This window comes from Numida meleagris, chromosome 4, assembly GCF_002078875.1.
Source record: "Numida meleagris isolate 19003 breed g44 Domestic line chromosome 4, NumMel1.0, whole genome shotgun sequence".
Lineage (NCBI taxonomy): Eukaryota > Metazoa > Chordata > Aves > Galliformes > Numididae > Numida > Numida meleagris.
The window spans coordinates 72,877,232-72,893,861 of NC_034412.1; the positions used below are offsets into that span (position 1 = coordinate 72,877,232).

The 16,630-nt window shown below is 41.9% G+C and overlaps 2 protein-coding genes across 3 annotated transcripts in view; one reads left to right on the forward strand and one right to left on the reverse strand.

Moving 5' to 3' along the window:
- On the forward strand, window positions 1,883-5,959 carry COMMD8 (COMM domain containing 8). 2 transcript variants are annotated; one of them, XM_021396501.1, is made up of 5 exons: window positions 1,883-2,032; window positions 2,463-2,618; window positions 3,611-3,763; window positions 4,450-4,605; window positions 5,236-5,959. In XM_021396501.1, exons 1-5 carry the CDS (start codon window positions 1,988-1,990, stop codon window positions 5,254-5,256), a joined length of 531 nt encoding a protein of 176 aa, XP_021252176.1. In that variant the 5' UTR covers window positions 1,883-1,987; the 3' UTR covers window positions 5,257-5,959. The 2 variants fall into 2 exon arrangements, with proteins under 2 accessions (XP_021252176.1, XP_021252178.1); XM_021396503.1 differs by having other exon boundaries at window positions 1,913-2,032; window positions 2,517-2,618.
- Window positions 12,753-16,630, reverse strand: part of GABRB1 (gamma-aminobutyric acid type A receptor beta1 subunit) — a 96,307-nt gene continuing 92,429 nt past the window's right edge. Inside the window, 1 exon segment of the mRNA XM_021397137.1 lies at window positions 12,753-13,100. Within this exon segment, the coding sequence (XP_021252812.1) occupies window positions 12,753-13,100 (348 nt within the window).

Sequence of the window (16,630 nt, forward strand, 5' to 3'; positions counted from 1 at the left end):
GCTCCCTCTGCTGCTCTGGTTTGTAGTATGCAACGCAGTACAGTTAGAAACTGGATAGGTTTCCAATCATCTAATAAAGCACATTCTGTGGGAATGAAAGAAACTATTATTCAAAATGATCTACAACAAAATTTGTTTTTCTTCCAATTCCAACTAGTCCTGAATTTAACAGCAGGGTAAAGCAATTTCACGGTAATAAATTTAAATACATTTCCCAGAAACCTGTATTAAAAATCTAATCTTTTACCAGTAGCAAACCTTGAGAGGAACTAAAAGTTTACAGTCAGCAAAACCTGAAATCAGTTCCTCCTCATCTGTTTCTTCTCCAGAACTCCCACGCACTATGCTGCTCCTCACATCCCAGTGGCTGGAGAAGACATGCTGCAAACTGACATAGCCAGGCTGCGGTTTTCCACAGCCCTCATACCCACCAGTACAGACCTGTAGCTGTTTTTGTATTCTTAAGGCCTGGTATTATGCTTACATATGTGTGATCTTATGCCAGTCTGCCTACAATAATTCCTTCCAGTACTTGAAAGGATCTTATAAGCAGGAGGGGGACCAACTTTTTATTTTTACACAGTCTGAATATGTAAGGGGGAATGATTTTAAACTGAAAGAGAGGAAATGTAGGTTAGATGTTAGAAAGAAATTCTTTACTCAGAGGGCAGTAAGGCACTGGCACAGGCTGCCCAATGAAGCTGTGGATGCCCCATCTCTGGAGGCGTTCAAGGCCCGGCTGGATAGGACCCTGGGCAGCCTGATCTGGTGGGCGGCAACCCTGCCTATGGCAGGGGTTGGAACTGGATGGGCTTTAAGGTCCCTTCTAACCTAAGCCAGTCTATGACTATATGATTCTGTGACTCTTATGATTCTATATCTGTTTCTGTGCAGTGTTTTGTGTACTGTTTTTCTCATGCAAGTGATTAGGAGGTTGCTGCTTATTCATGTCCATGTTCAAATCAACTTAAGGCACAGAAAGCTTGTTGCTAATGTTAAAACCTGTTCCATATGCCCAGTCCTGGGCTGGTTGGCTTTCTCCTCTGTTCGGCAAAGCAGAGACAAAAAATGAGTTGTTCCTAGAAAACAATGTCCTGGCAACATAAACTTCTGTACTTAGTATTTATCCCAGCTTTTCTTGTCTCACTTGATATGTGGGCTTTTTGTTTGCTACTGCAAGATTTGACCTTACTTCTGTGTGATCAGTGGAAGTTAGGCTGTTATGGGGCGAAAAGTAAAGCTGCAAAATAGGGAGAACTTCACAACAACACAAGTGTTATTGCATAAAAAATCTGTGAAATACTGGGAGTTCTGACTCTGCGTGGAGTCTGAATCATAGGACTGTTGAATATCTTGAGTTGGAAGGGACCCAAAAGTATCACTGAGTCCAGCTCCTGGCTCCACACAGGATCACCCCAAATTCAAACCCTTCATCTGACGGTGGTGTCCAAACGCACCCTGTACTCTGACAGCTTGGGACCACGACTGCTGCCCTGGGCAGCCTGTTCCATGCCCACCACCCCCGGTGCAGAACCTTTCCCTAACACCCAGCCTGATCCTCCCCTGGCACAGCTCCATGCCACTCCCTCGGGCCCCGTCGCAGAGCTCAGCGCTGCCCCTGCGCTCCCTGTGAGGAGCTGCAGCTGCCATGAGGCCTCCCCTCATCCTCCTCTGCTCCGGGCTGAGCAAACCCATGGACCTCAGCTGCTCCTCATACATCCAAAGGAGGAACACCTCTTTAGACACTCTCTAATAGTTTTATGCCTTTCTTACATTGTGTCTGCCCAAAGGCTGTACAAGTTATGACAGGTAGGTACTCGCGTGGTACCCTCTTGCATAGACAAACACCCAAAACCAGCAGCCGGGCCGGGCCTCGAACCCTCGGACTCCTGCGCGGAACGGCGGGCCTTGCCTGCGTGCGTGTGCGCACGCGCGGCGCCGCTGGACGGGGAGCGGTTGCAGGAGGGCGCCGGGGGGACAGCCGGAAATGCTGCAGCTGCTGGAGAAGCTGCCGCCGGGACGGGCTTTGGAGGTGGGCTCCTTCCTTCACCGCCGGGGAACCAACTGGTGGGGAGAGGGGGAGCGCGCGGCGGGGCCCCGTGCAGTGGGAGCAGGCCCAGGGACGGGATGGGGAGAGCAGGGCGGTGCTGGCGATCGGACGCAGGCTTCCCGTGGGTGAGGCCGCGCCCGCCTGCCCCGGGCAGCGCTGTGGTGGCCCCTCCGCGGGCATCGGGGCCGTCGCTTCCCCAATGGGGCATCCGCCGTCCTTTGCGAAGCGAAAGCGAAAATGCGGTCTCGCTGCGCGCTTAGTTTGCTTTGGTATATAGCGATGCATTGGCTTTGAGCACTGAGGCTGCGTCCAGCTAAAGGGAGGGGCGGTAACTGGTAGTCAGCCTGGTGGACCTGATGCAGTCTAACAGTGGGAGCAGGGTGTTTTTGAGACGTGTACTGCATTGTTTCAGTTCCTTCATAACATAATTGATGGCATATGTGGCCGTGGGTATCCTCGGTACCAGGATTACAGCAGTGTTTGGAGCTTGGAGGAGTGGATGGAGGTTTTGGAAGAAACAAGGATGTATTTCAAAACTGCAGTTGGCAAAAACATAACTGATGAAGAGGTAAGGGCTCATCACTGGTTGAGTTTGAGAGATTGTTCTGGGATGATTAGTTTTGTATTTCATTTAGTCCTAAAATATTTTTGTTGTGTAGCATTCGAACAGTACCAGACTAAATCTGAGTAGCTTCAGGTCAGGTGGAAAGTGAGTAGCATGTAGAGGTAAAACGATGAGACTTCTAAAAGAAAAGAATTGGGACACTATTTTTATTAAATAGTGCTGAATAATACTTGTTAAAATACTGTTATAGTTACTTAAATGGGTATCTTAAGTACTACGATGATAAACTTGTTTTGCTTAAGATACATAAACTGTCGTTAATGTTCATTAGAATTGTAAACATTTCGTGCTCTTGTTTGTTGTAAAATAGTGACTGGATGTTAACCCTGGAAATATATAGGCTGTGAATGTACCGTGCCTCACAGGGACTGTCATTTAAGGGCATTTTAGTGTGTGTAACTAATGCAAAAACTTGTTCTGTTGCCAAGAATTTTCGCATCTTCTGCTCATTGCTGGTCTTTAGGCCACTTGCTGGTAGTTGAATCAAATAAAGACACTTGTGTAGCCATAGGAAAGTCAGTGTGTTTCAGATGAACAAATGCCTTTGGTCTCCATTCTGATGTCTAGAAACTTTCAGAGCTCAGCCTGTTGGTTGTGTGTGTGATTCTCGTTTTGATTCTAGCGTGGCATCTAAGAAGGCTACAGTATCTTGCTTCTTTTAATATAAAGGACTGTGTGCATCAACTGTGAATTACTGGCAAACAAGAACATATTTTTTTTACATTGCTGTAATAAATGCTGGCTGTGTATCAGACATGGAGAACTGCCTTTGAGAGCAACATAAGAGAGATGAGGCTGTGGTATATAGTATAACAGTATAACAACTGTCTAGATAGAAAGTTGGATATGTACAGATATCCTACAGGCTATTACAGGTGGTCCATCTTATTTCTTTGGTTCATAATTTAAGCAATCATAACTTTTTATACTTATAGGCTATTCAGCAGATGAATGAGTTAAATGCAAACTATCAAGAAGCAATCATAAAATGTCTAAAAGGCAGAAAGGAAGAAATCAGGAATGCGCTCATAGAAGCAGTAAATGCGATTTCATCTGCCCAGCTGCAGGATTTTGACTGGCAATTAAAGGTAAGAGAGGTTTTTTTTTAATGGTGCTTGAATATAAAAAGAAGTGTTCCACAATGAAGAAGTAACCTTATATACTCTCCTTTGTAGGCCTGCTCATTCTGGGACTTGACTCAGTTTTTATAGGTACCAGAAAACCATTGTCATGATAACAAGCCAAAGACTTGGACAGAAATCTGTATAAACTGAAGATAAAATTCTCTTTTCTAATGCTGCTCTCTCTCTCTCTCTCTCTCCCCCCTCCCTTAAAACAATTTGGACACTACTTGGGAATTCTTGAAAGTTTCATATGATGTCGTGATTTTGAGGCTTAATACAGGCATAACTATTCTAATGGAGTGACTTCAAAATTCACATTCTTTCACTTTTAAAGAGCCATGACCAAATATGTTGTTGCTTTTCATCTAGTGTATGCAAATGTCACAGCTCAGTCATTTTAACAAATTATTTTCACAAATGTTTTGCTATGAAGAGTGTTTTTATTATACTGTTGGTATTTAAAAAATAATTGAACAAAAAAGACTGCAAAGATGATTGTGAGCAGTTCATCATGTGATATTTGCTTTTGTTACATGGATGTTTGTTCTGATAGCACCTGTTCGATATCAAGTACAGATCTGATGCTGTAAAAGACTAAGAACTTAGTGGCTCCACCTTATACTTTGTTGTTGTTTTATCAACCTTCCTAGCTTGCTCTGTCCAGTGATAAGATCTCCATGCTGCAAATGCCACTTCTGAATCTTGATTTGGATGTGAGAGAAAATGGTGAAATTAAACCGATTTCTATAGAAATGAATAAGGAAGAGCTGCAGAGCCTAATAAATGCGCTGGAGGCTGCTAATAAGGTAGCTTTTAATGATGTCATCTTTCCTTCCTGAGTTCTTGTGCACTGAGTTTTTTAACTGGAATTGTTCTTGGTATACTGCTGAAAAGCCGAAGTAAATAATTCACGGGTAAGATGACTGTAGAGTTGCAGAAAGGTTTACATAGGGCAGGCCGTGTGTATCTGTGCACATACATCTTTGACAGACTTCTTTTAGCACAGTTTATTTTATTTATTCTGTAGTTTTGACATGCCACATGTCTACTTGAAGGTCTGCTTGAGAGCTATGGGATGTTGTCATCTCCATACTTCAAGGAGAAGACAAGGAGAAATTCACTCTAGAAATGGTGCCCCTGATTATGTTTTGTTGGAAGGGAGTTGCACTGGAACTGGAAGCTATCATTTTACATTTTTTGGTTATGTGGAGCTGAGGAGTGATTTCTGTGCAGTAAGTGCTAAAGAAAGAAGCTGGAAGTAGTAACTGTGTGATGCTATACAAGAGAGCTGTCAGAAGGATGACGTGTTTTCCAAAGGAAAGATGTGTTTATACAGTTACACATATGGTAACAGAGAGCATAAAGCAGTATTTCTTAGTCTGCTAAAGTTTTTTGTTTCATTCAACTTTTATCTTATTCCTTTTCTTCTCTTGAAGGTTGTCTTGCAGCTGAAATGATGGAATTCAGATCACTGATAAGGGCTGCTGGTGATGGTTCCCCACTGAACTGAAAAAAGTAATAGAAACATTATCTGCAAAGTCAAAAGATGTTGATGTTCCGAAGTACTGGACTGAGAAGGCAGTTATGACTAGTGACCAAATAAACTATTGATCCTTTTATGAAAACAAAATATTTATCTGTTAGAACAAAAATATCAAAATTTGGATTTTAGTACTAAAGATTTTTAGAACAATGAAAAACTAAAATGTATGATGTGCCATATTTGTTCTCGTTAGATTTTGGGAGTGACTGTGCAGGTGCCTAATAAAACTAGGGAGTCTTAATTGCATAATGTGTTATCTATATCTATGGTGCCATGATAATGAAGAACATGACAGCCGATTTGTAGCATTAATGTATTTATACTTGTAAATAGTAAATAAACTGTATCTGTGAATTGTTGCAATAAATTTTTTCCTGATGTATTAGTTACAAAACTCAGATTTCTTTAGATGCTGGGAAAAGATCAGTTCTACAACCAAAAGAAGTATAGAATCATGGAATGGTTGAGATTGGAAGGGACGTCTGGAGGTAATCTTGTCCAGCCTTCGTGCTCAAGGAGTTAGTGATTGAGTTTTTGAATACCAATTGTTCAAAAATGAATTAAAGTATTTGGAATAGTTTTGCATTTTCTCAACAATAAAAGGCCAGAAAACAGAAGTTTTTTTTTTTTTACATTGATTTAAAATTTCTGTTAGAAAATCTGCGATGTATCTAGCTGATAGAAAGCAATTTTTTAAAATGCAGATATTACTAAACACTACTTCAGACTTTGTCTTAGTAATAGAGTCACAAAAGTGTACAAAATACATTTTAAATTTGGTAGCAAGTTATGTAAAAATGGATTTGTAATTACCCTAAAGGTATGCTATGGTATCTCATATTTAGTATTGTCTTTTGTTTGTTTACTGCAACACTGAACAAAAAGGCTGCAAAATCATTTTTCAGTTGTTATTTTTTTAAAAGATGGAAGTTTCTGTTATGATTTGACAGTAATTAATGTACGATGAGCTGTTTTGTTTGTTAATGTTGGAATTTACTAAAAGAGTGTTGTTCATACAGTCATACAAATGATTTTTTGACAGTGGGCAAACTGCAATAATCTGTGAATGGCTAAAGAGAACAGTTCAGAACTAGGACCTCAAGTATCTCTGTCATAGGTTAGCATTTGAAGAAACATGCATGCTGACCTTGAATCTCTACAGGGAAGCAAGCTAACCTGTGTAAGGCAGCTACTAGCCTCCAGTGGGTTGAAAGGAAATGGACCAAACAGAATAAAGAATTCTGAGCGTTTTCTTTGTGCTTTGCACCCTCTATCAGAAGGTGGTTTTGTTCTGTCTGCTCAGAGCAGTAGGTACTTGTGGAGCAAGAATGGGCTGTTTCAGTGAGGCATGCTTGTATTGTCTCATAGAACAGCCCAGATTAGAAGGGACTTAAAGAGATCATCACGTCCAGTGTTTCCTGGGAAAAAGGAATCAGAAAATGCAGCATATCTTGATATAAAGTATAAAAGTGAGTTATAAAAGTAATGCTACTTGCCCTGCATTGGCATTCACTACACTTCTCTCCATTTCACAGAAACCTTCCCATGATTTCAGAAAAATATGTTTCTCTTGATCAGTCATTTCAGCCACGCTAAAGTAAATCAGAACTGAATCAGACCAGCAAGCTGTCAGTATGGAAGTGACTACTGCAATAAAAATGCTTTAGCAACAAAGCTATTGTGTATGGCAAAATGGTTTGTTCCTAGAAGATCCACACCTCTGTTAGCCTGTAGAAAATTTCTGAGATCTGGAGCAAGCCTTTCTGATAAGCACGCTGATGTCATTGTGCTTTTATCTGAAAGAAACAGTAACAGTACTGAATTCTACGCACCTCACAGTTTGAATTGAGAATTAATAATGAAGTATTAGGAAAAAGGGTATTTTTCCTTCTCTGCTGCTGGAGAATTCTTTCATAAGTGCATCATGTTAGCTTATAATTTTTTTTACTTCTTTAGAATCATAGAATCACCAAGGCTGGAAAAGACCTTCAAGATCATCCAGTCCAATCATCCATTTATCACCAATAGTTCTCACTACACCATGTCCCTCAACACAACATCCAAACATTCCTTGAACACCTCCAGGTTTGATGACTCCACCACCTCCCTGGGCAGCCCATTCCAGCGCCTGACCACTCCTTCGGAAAAGCAGTATTTTCTAATGTTCAGTGTGAATCTCCCCTGGCACAACTTGAGGCCATTCCCTCTTGTCCTAGACCTTTCCCTCTCGTCCTAAAAATCCACTTTAGTCCCTTTTAGTCCTTAAATCCACTTTACTTACGTTTGGTAGTATACTTCATTCCTTCTATAAGTTTGCTCTTCTTACGTACTTCAAGACCTCTACAGGAAGAACAAGAGACCCGTGTCATGATGTAGAAAAGCAGGCAAACCTCACAAAGAGTCATCCTGTGGACTTTTACAAGCTGCTGTATGTGCTGGCACCAGTAGGAGTCCTAACACAGGGAAGCTCTGTCTGCTTTCTGCCTCCAGATTAATCAGATAATTTAATGGTAATAAAAGGTGCTGGGAAATCTGGAGAGTTTACTAACTGGAAGCTGCTGCAGGTCCACAGGGATGGCTTTGGTGGAGGACTGTCTGGGGGTATCAGGTCATATGTTGTTAACTAGGTCACAACAGACAGTATGACATTTCAGAGATGTGAACCATCAGACAGATCATCTCTGCTCTCAGAGATCTACATGCTCTAGACATATTACCAGTTTAGCCTTTGCTGTTTCATTCATAATTTAGGTGGAATACTGCTGAAGAGAATTAAGGCTAGAATGAATCTATGGGGGTTCTGAATCTAAATGGAGTCCAATGAACCCCATTTACCTCTGGATCTGGGTACTGAATTGTGGTCCCAGATGAATTTTCTGATGACTAGTACAGCTGGGGTTCCCTTTCTTCCAGAGAAGAGGGATAGATTAACAGCTTAGTCCTCTGTTCTGATGAATCTTGTATGAATGTAGTATCTTACAGGCCCTTACTCTTCTGTTGCCTTTAGCATGAAATTGCCAGTGGAGTGAAGTATTATTGGCAGACTCTTAGATAGGTGCACACACATATATGCACATAAGGACAGTAGAAGATCGATCGTTGGGAAACTTAGCTAAAAAGGACTTCCAATACAAGTTTCTTTAAATATATAAACATTCAAGAATTGCATGACATAGCTGCACATGTTGTAAGGGAGAGCTCAGCTGAAATCTAATTAGCCATTGCACCTAATCTACGCTGAGCTTAAAGTCTGTTCCTAAGGAGTTCAGAACTGAAGTGTCTATTACTCACCTTTATAGCTTAAAGCCACTCAGATGACTGTAGCCTACTGCTGGGAGGAGGCTGCGTTTCTTTTGCACTCACCAACTTCCAACAGCAGATGGCAATGGACACAGACTCCACATATATAGCAGCACTTTTCCAACCCGTGTCTCTCCTAACGTCTGCTTTTTCCTTACTGACAAGCTATTGCTCTCAAGTGAGAAATGTGTTCTGCTTTTTTTTTTCTTTTGCTAAAAACTGGTGAAAAATGGAAAATATGCTAGTTATTCCCTAGCTTTGGTTTAATTCTCTTTTGAGGCTAGAAAGTGGTTTTAGTCTAAATCAAATGTTCCCTGCAAGCTTGTGTGCCAAATTCTGTTTTTCCTGCCAGAATCAAGTGGTTAAATGGGCTGGAAGGATCTGTGTGGGAGGTGGAAGATGCTGATTCTGGGATGAGATGTTGCCAACTTGCAGTAAGGGCCTCTTGCCTGTGTGTGTGACATGGCCGTTAGCCCCTGCTGCCAGACCTCCTGCTGAGAGCCCTCCGGCTGTTTCCTCGCTCAGGATGGTGGCTTTCAGCTCCCAGCACAGCCAGGGCTGGGTGCGTGCAGTTCAAAACCTATATCAAGGCTGGGGTTCCTGGAGTATCTACTGGTGCTGTGTGTTGAGCGACTCATAGTATGGTAAGTTGGACTGTTATTTTGAAATGTGCCTCACTGAAGGAGTATTGCATTGTCACAGCTCTTTGTTAATCACCCATCCTCAGCTCCATTCCTATATTTGCTTGGCGCTATACATTTAACTTCTTGTAGCCCACTGCTATTATCTGTGATTGAACAAGCTGGGTGAGGCATAAATTAGAAACTATGTGTATTCAGATGCTAGGAGTCACAAGAAAAAATGTTGAAGACCACTGAAGCAGACCTTTGATCTCATAGCAGAAGGCAAAGTATCCTTTATTATTACTTAAATTCTTGTTTCAGTGTTGCATTGGATGTTGGCTCCACCTATGAGCCAAATGCTCACATGGCTGTAGTGGGTAAGAGGGACTGTAATGTCTCCGTATCACTCAAACTGCTTGTGGCCTTCCTGGGAATATCTTTGGGAAATTAGTTAGTGCAAAAACTGTTTTTCATACCTTACAATACCAATGTGCAGAATGTGTTGCTTTCTTTGAATTTATTTCCAGGTGTATCTGTCTTTGAATCTATTTTATTTCGGTTACTACCTCTGTCTTCATGGACCTTCTTTCTACTCTGCCCTTGATTATGTCCAATCAGCTGAACTTGTTTGACATTCCTGGGCTGAAGAGAGGTTAACAGGAGTGGGTTAGCATCTGAAAGCTTTTTTCCCTTTTCTCTTTTGGCTTAGATGATCCTGAGTGTCACAGTTAGGTGCTATTTCTTTACAGTGAGTTGCAGACTGCATTTGAATCATCACAGCATCATCATAGAATGGCCTGGGTTGAAAAGAACCTCAAAGATCATCGAGTTTCAACCCCCTCCTGAGTGCAGGGTCACCAACCACTAGACCAGGCTGCCCAGAGCCACGTCCAGCCTTGCCTTGCATGCCTCCAGGGACGGGGCATCCACAACCTGCCTGGGCAACCTGTTCCAGTGCATCACCACCCTCTGAGTGAGAAAATTCCTCCTAATATCTAACCTACATCTCCCCCGTCTCGGTTTAAAACCGTTCCCCTTTGTCCTATCGCTATCCACCCTCGTGAACAATTGTTTCCCCTCCTGTTTATACACTCCCTTCAAGTATTGGAAGGCCACCATGAGGTCTCCCCGGAGCCTTCTCTTCTCCAAACTAAACAAGCCCAGTTCCCTCAACCTTTCCTCATAGGAGAGGTGCTCCAGCCCTCTGATCATCTTGGTCACCCTCCTCTGAACTCGTTCCAAGAGCTCCATGTCCTTCTTGTGCTGGGGCCCCCAGGCCAGGACGCAGTACTCCAGATGGGGCCTCACAAGAGCTGAGTAGAGGGGGACCACCACCTCCCTCTCCCTGCTGACCACTCCTCTTTTAATGCAGCCCAGAACATAGTTGGCCCTCCGGGCTGCCAGCGCACACTGCTGGCTCATGTCCAGCTTCTCGTCCACCAGGACCCCCAAGTCCTTCTCCATAGGGCTGCTCTTGAGGATTTCTTCGCCCAGGTTGTATAAATACCTGGGATTGCCTCACCCAAGTGCAGCACCCTGCATTTGGCCTTGTTGAACCTCATTAGGTTCTCATGGGCCCGCTTCTCCAACCTGTCCAGGTCCCTCTGGATGGTTTCCCTTCCTTCCAGTGTATTGACTGCACCGCTCAGCTTGGTGCCATCTGCAAACTTGCTGAGGGTGCACTTGATTCCATCATCTATGTCACTGATAAAGATGTTGAAGAGCACCAGTCCCAAGACTGAGCCCTGGGGGACACCACTCGTGACCGGCCTCCACCCTGACATAGAACCACTTATCACAACCCTTTGGCTGTGACCAGCCAACCAGTTCTTAACCCACCGAACAGTCCATCCTTCAAATCCATACCTCTCCAATTTAGAGAGAAGGATGTGATGAGGGACCCTGTCAAAGGCTTTGGAGAAGTCCAGGTAGATGACATCCATTGCCCTTCTCCCATCCACTGATGCCGTCACTCCATTTGAGATTGGGTCCTTTTATTATTGATAGCAGCGGATGGATACATGTATGCAAAGTTATAGTAACAGGTTCAGCCTTAGGCTGAAGGTACATTAGACCATCAGCGGAGTCTTTGCTGGTGTTTCAGTACCTGTAGCACACAGAGAAATTACTATTGTAAACAGAGAGGTGTGCAGTGATTTCTAAGTTGTCACAGCAACTATTCTCTTAAATGTTGAGACCATTTTATGCTCCACTGACTGTGGGATGAGATCGAGACCTTGGAATCCACAACTAAACTGACAGGCTCAAGGACCCCACTGGATTAGCAACGCCAAATGCCTGGTTGGCAGCTTCACATTTTTTTTTTTTTTTGTAATAAATGCATTGAAGTTATTCCCTTTCTTGGGCATTTAGCATTCTAGACTGTGTGTGTTTCTAGACTGTTAGAAGGTTTGCTACAGGTAGGAGATGGCTGACCTACTGATCTTCAGCTGAAGGCAGCTTCCTGGGTCTCAGCTCCAACATGGAAACATGCAGTGGAGTTGGCCTAATCTGAGCTCCAAGAGTGGGGAGAGCCATGTATCCTGCATCACTAGTATACTTTAAGGCTCGGCTGTGTCTTCTGCTCTTCATAGGAGTCAGAAAATCTGTTGGACCCTGTGTACAGAACTCTTCTGTGATCTGTTTCCAGATCTCTGCTAGCTCCTGGGGAGATATTACTGGATAATTACTGGATACAGGAGATCTGTGAGCCAAGAAAACTGGCCACTCTGGGTCTAGAGTATCCTGTAGCAGTTGCTTCCAGGAATTTAAGCATTTTCTGATTTTAATACAAAATTATGGATTGCACAGTGGTTTTTATCAATTTTAACTTCGCTACTTTGTGGAAATAACAAAATTCTAGTTAGGTCCAAACTTCTGGTTCCGCGGTTGGAAACTCAGTGAAGTTTGTCTCTGCTTCCCTTTCTTTCCTTCAAAGATCCCAGCCTCTCTGAAATATGAGTTGGCTTGCATCTCCTTGAATTATATCTCTTACATGAAAATACTTCCTAGTAGAACTATTTATTTTGAAATGGTGTGTGATGTAACAGTTATAATATTTCAAAAGTAATTTCTTCTGATTTTTTTACACTTTTAACAATTAAAGACTCTAACATGATGACTACTTTGAGTCATTTTACTATCTTGTTTGAAAGTGTGCTACCAAGGGATAACAGTATGTGGCAAAATTCTTTTCCACTTAAAAAAAGACAAAAGTAGATGCAGGAACATTGTGAGTGATGCACAGTCTCTGCAGAAATTAAGCAATTTAGTAGTATTCTGATCTGAATGTGGTGGGTCTGTGGGTGGTTTTTTTGTTTATTTGAGTGTTTTCTTTGAAAGCCTAGATCTAGAGGTATTCAGTGGATCGGCACCTTACCTTGAAAATATCACGTTATGGCTATTGCAGATCTTTATAGTTAACAAAACTGAGACGGAAAAGAAACAAGCTTCAATATGTTAGTATATGGTAACATTATTGCATAAATTAGTGTACATAATACAGCCAGTAAACAACATTGAAAAGAATAAATGTGATGGAAAAGACCATCCTGGACCACTTGTCTAAGGAGATGACATCAGTCAAGTCCACTATCTTGACTCTGATCTGGGATGCTTTCCTTCACATGTGCCCTTTCTGATGAAGCCTATGCTTGTCCAGTGCGCCCCTGCTGTAGAAGTCCCTGCCAGAGGTGGCCCTTCTGTGCTGCAGGCCAGCGCTCTCAGAAGTGTACATGGGGCCTTGGGCATCATGGCGGCTCAAGAGCATGTCTGAGCTGCTGACATCATTTCTTACGTTGAGTGGGCTAAGCAGCATGTTTCTGTGGGGTTCAACCTGTGCCAAGGAAGGAGTATCAGTTAGGTAGCTTCCTCAGCCAGCCCAAGCTGTCTCAGATGGATAGTGAAAATAAAGTGTTCCAGTCTCTGTCATTTTTATACAGTTTTAGTGCTGTAGGTTAGTTTCAAAAAGAGTTTTTGTAATGGTGGATTTATCATATGAAGAACATGCAGGTACATGTGCATTATATCTGTTATCGTATAAAGCTTGTGATGAAAATTAATTCTGGAGAATGAATCTTTTGTAGAGATGGAAATCTCTATTTGCAGCAGCATACTATTAATTTGCTTATCTGCAGACAGACTAATAATCCATTTTACTCCAGGAAATCTTACATGCACTTGCATTTTTTTATGTTGTTACCAGAAGTAGTTATTTCAAATATGTTTATTTTTGCTGTTGTTTATTACATTGTTTTATGTGCTTGAGAAAAAAAGCTGGAAGCTGCAACGGGCATGTACGTGTCTGGCACAAATATTGTCTGTGTATACACACGAGTGTTTTAATATCATTTCCTTTTTTCATGTACAAGTGATTGAACTTAAATGATTGCATTACTACAAAGGGTTTTCTTTTTCACTCATTTTTGGATGAAGATCTTTACTACATGTTTGTAGTAAACCTCATGAAGACTTCTAAGATATTTCAAATTCACAGGTATTTAAACTTTCACTGCAGTTCATAGAAAGGAAATACACAGCAGGAAACAGCCCTCTTACACGAAACTTTTAAGACTTGGCCTTGAGACATGCATGTTACGTTTGGCTTTTGTAAGCTCCAGCCTTGCACCTGCCCCAAATACACCAAAGTTAACACTAAGACTGTCTGCAAATACCTTCATACAAAGGAAAAAAAAATCACCTGTTGAAAATATGTAGTCTAGTGAAGCACCTGTGTGATATGCCTCACTTTGTTCATGCTCTGGGCTTTACCTTTTTAGGAAGATGTAGGAGAGCTAGGAATTGGCATAATAACCTACAACAATTTTGAAGCACATTCAAGGAAAAAATCCATGTTGAGCACACAGTCCTCAAAGGCTACGGTGGAGGACAGCTGGAAGGCAGCAGAAGCCTCCATTCCCTCTGGCAGCCTGAGATGCTCCTCCCCAGGTGATGGGGAGGAAATGATGCAGGATAAGTCTGGCACATTTACACTGTGCCACTCTGAGTTCTTGCTCACTGAAAATGAAGAAGTGAGGGGGATGTCTGTAAAAAGCCTCCCTAGAGAGCAGTGGACAAAAAGCCTTCTAGAAGAAGAAAAGAAGTCGCCACAGACATAACATTCACTCAGTCAGGTTTAGCAACTGATTCTTTACAACACAGTGAAATGAGCATTCAACAGGAATGCTACAGCTCTCACCACCTTGCATATTCTGGGGCAGGGAGGCCAGCTGGTCCCAGACCAGTGTGGTGTTTGCAGTGTTTACTTGAGATATGGGCTACCCAGGTTCTGCTTTTCAGGTCAAGTCTTTTAATTTAAGCGGGAGAATGATCTAAGATAGGGTTTCCTACTCTCCAGAGGAATGTTTTAACTATAAATGACTCTCAAATTCTGGTATTTTCTGTGGAAAAAACAGAGGTCTCAGACTGCCATGTAAGTCTCCCTGGTTTTACTGAATAGCTACATGAACTGCCTTTGACTGCATAATCTAATGTGTAAGCTAATATGCTTAGTGCTATAACAGTGATGACAGCAGTGCAAGCATCGTTAGGCAGTATTATGGCTTCTCTCTTGTGAAGACAACACATAAGTGCTTACAATTTAAACTGATTGACAGAGATTTTTTCCCAAAATAACATGCCCTGACAGTTTATTACAAGCCAAGCAACGTATGAGTTCCTAAACTAAGTGTTATGAATTGTCCTATTATTATTTTTTTTTAAAATGGGTTTTACTGAAATCATTTTAGGTGGGATGAGTTGTATACATCATGAAGCAATTCAGACTTTAATTGCAAGCTTTGCAATTCAGAGAAAAGAGCCTTAAAAATGCCACGGGCATAAAAAAATCATGTAATTTTTGCCTTATGAAAGTTCACATAAATGTGACTTCCTGAAATATCTGTGATGTTTAATCTGCGCTGATTTAGCATGGAGTTCAGGCTGAGTATGCTAGCAGTATGAGACCCAGGGATAACATTACCAACCTGGTCAGAGATAAGTCCTATTTATCCATAATTAAGGTGACTTCCTCAGTGGCATCTTCCTTTGACAAACAGACAAGGAGATAGAAGCAGTTGTTACATTTTATTCAGAGAAACAGAAAGCTTGTTCGATACATTCCTTTTCCTGTGTATTAAAATATAAAATTGTATGTATTGTGAAACTAGAGTGACCTTTTTTTCACCTTCTTCAGTCTGTATTACAAAGAACCTCTACGTACAAAACAGCAGGATGATATCAGTTTCTGACTGGTCTTTGTGCTAAAAGCATGATCAGTTTCCTCTTTTCAGCACGTATCTAGTATTTCTGTTATCTGTTGAGGGAAGTCAAACTCTTTCAGCTGGGAAAGTTGCATGTCAGATGGAAACAATATCTTCACCTGGCACAAAGTCAGGAAGCACAGTTATGTATCTTCTGTTGGTTATAGGTCTCTGCCTGTATATATGGTACGAGTCAAGAGCAAAAAGGAATAACTATTCAATAGCTGTACATACTTACAGCTGTACTTCCTTTGAGTTCTGAAGAGGCTCTGCCCTGCTCTTGTATGGACCATCATGATAACACTGAAAAATCTCAGAAGCTGATAGAGAGCAGCTGGGAACTGTCTTCACTGGGATGAGACAAGCTCACTGCATCCCTCTGGTTTTCATAATGTGCATTCTGCCTGCTGAAAACAGAAGTACTGCTGTTAGACATCAGCATCGCCACACTGAGTGAAGTGAGTGCTCACAAGGTCACACACTGATGTGTCCTCAGTGGGATAACTAAATCCATTGATTTCTGTTCGGGTGTTTGTATCTGCATGCGTGTATCTCTATATGCGTGTATATAAATTGTCAAACCTGCCTGATATAGACAGAAACCAATCTGCTCATTCTCAGTATCAGAATGGAATTGCACCCTAAAGAATAAACAATGCTAAATTGTGGTACAAAATGTCTGTGCTTTACATCTGATGTCAGAAAAATGCTGGTATGTGTAAGTCATGCTCTGAAAAGCTCAAGTGTGTTTGCAAATCTACTCCATTCCACTCTGATTACTGCTCTTGGTATAACCTCTACCAGCACAACATTTAGACAAAAGCCCTTCTTTATGAGCTAGGGCTTTTTTGTGATTCAAAAAAGCTAACTAAATGTGTAGGAAAAGAACTCACCTACGCTTTGATTCTCTTATCCCGACTCAGGTGTGTGCACTGGGGGCCCACATAGCCAACACACCTCTCTTCATTGTGAATACCTGTGCTTTGTTTCACCCAGGCTGGATTAGCCCAGGAGCTGTGAAAGAGGCTGGTTCCAGTTTGTGGATCTTGTTTTTTTCCTTCCTTATTTTCCATAGAAGCAGATTGGCGGTATCTGCAAACAACCA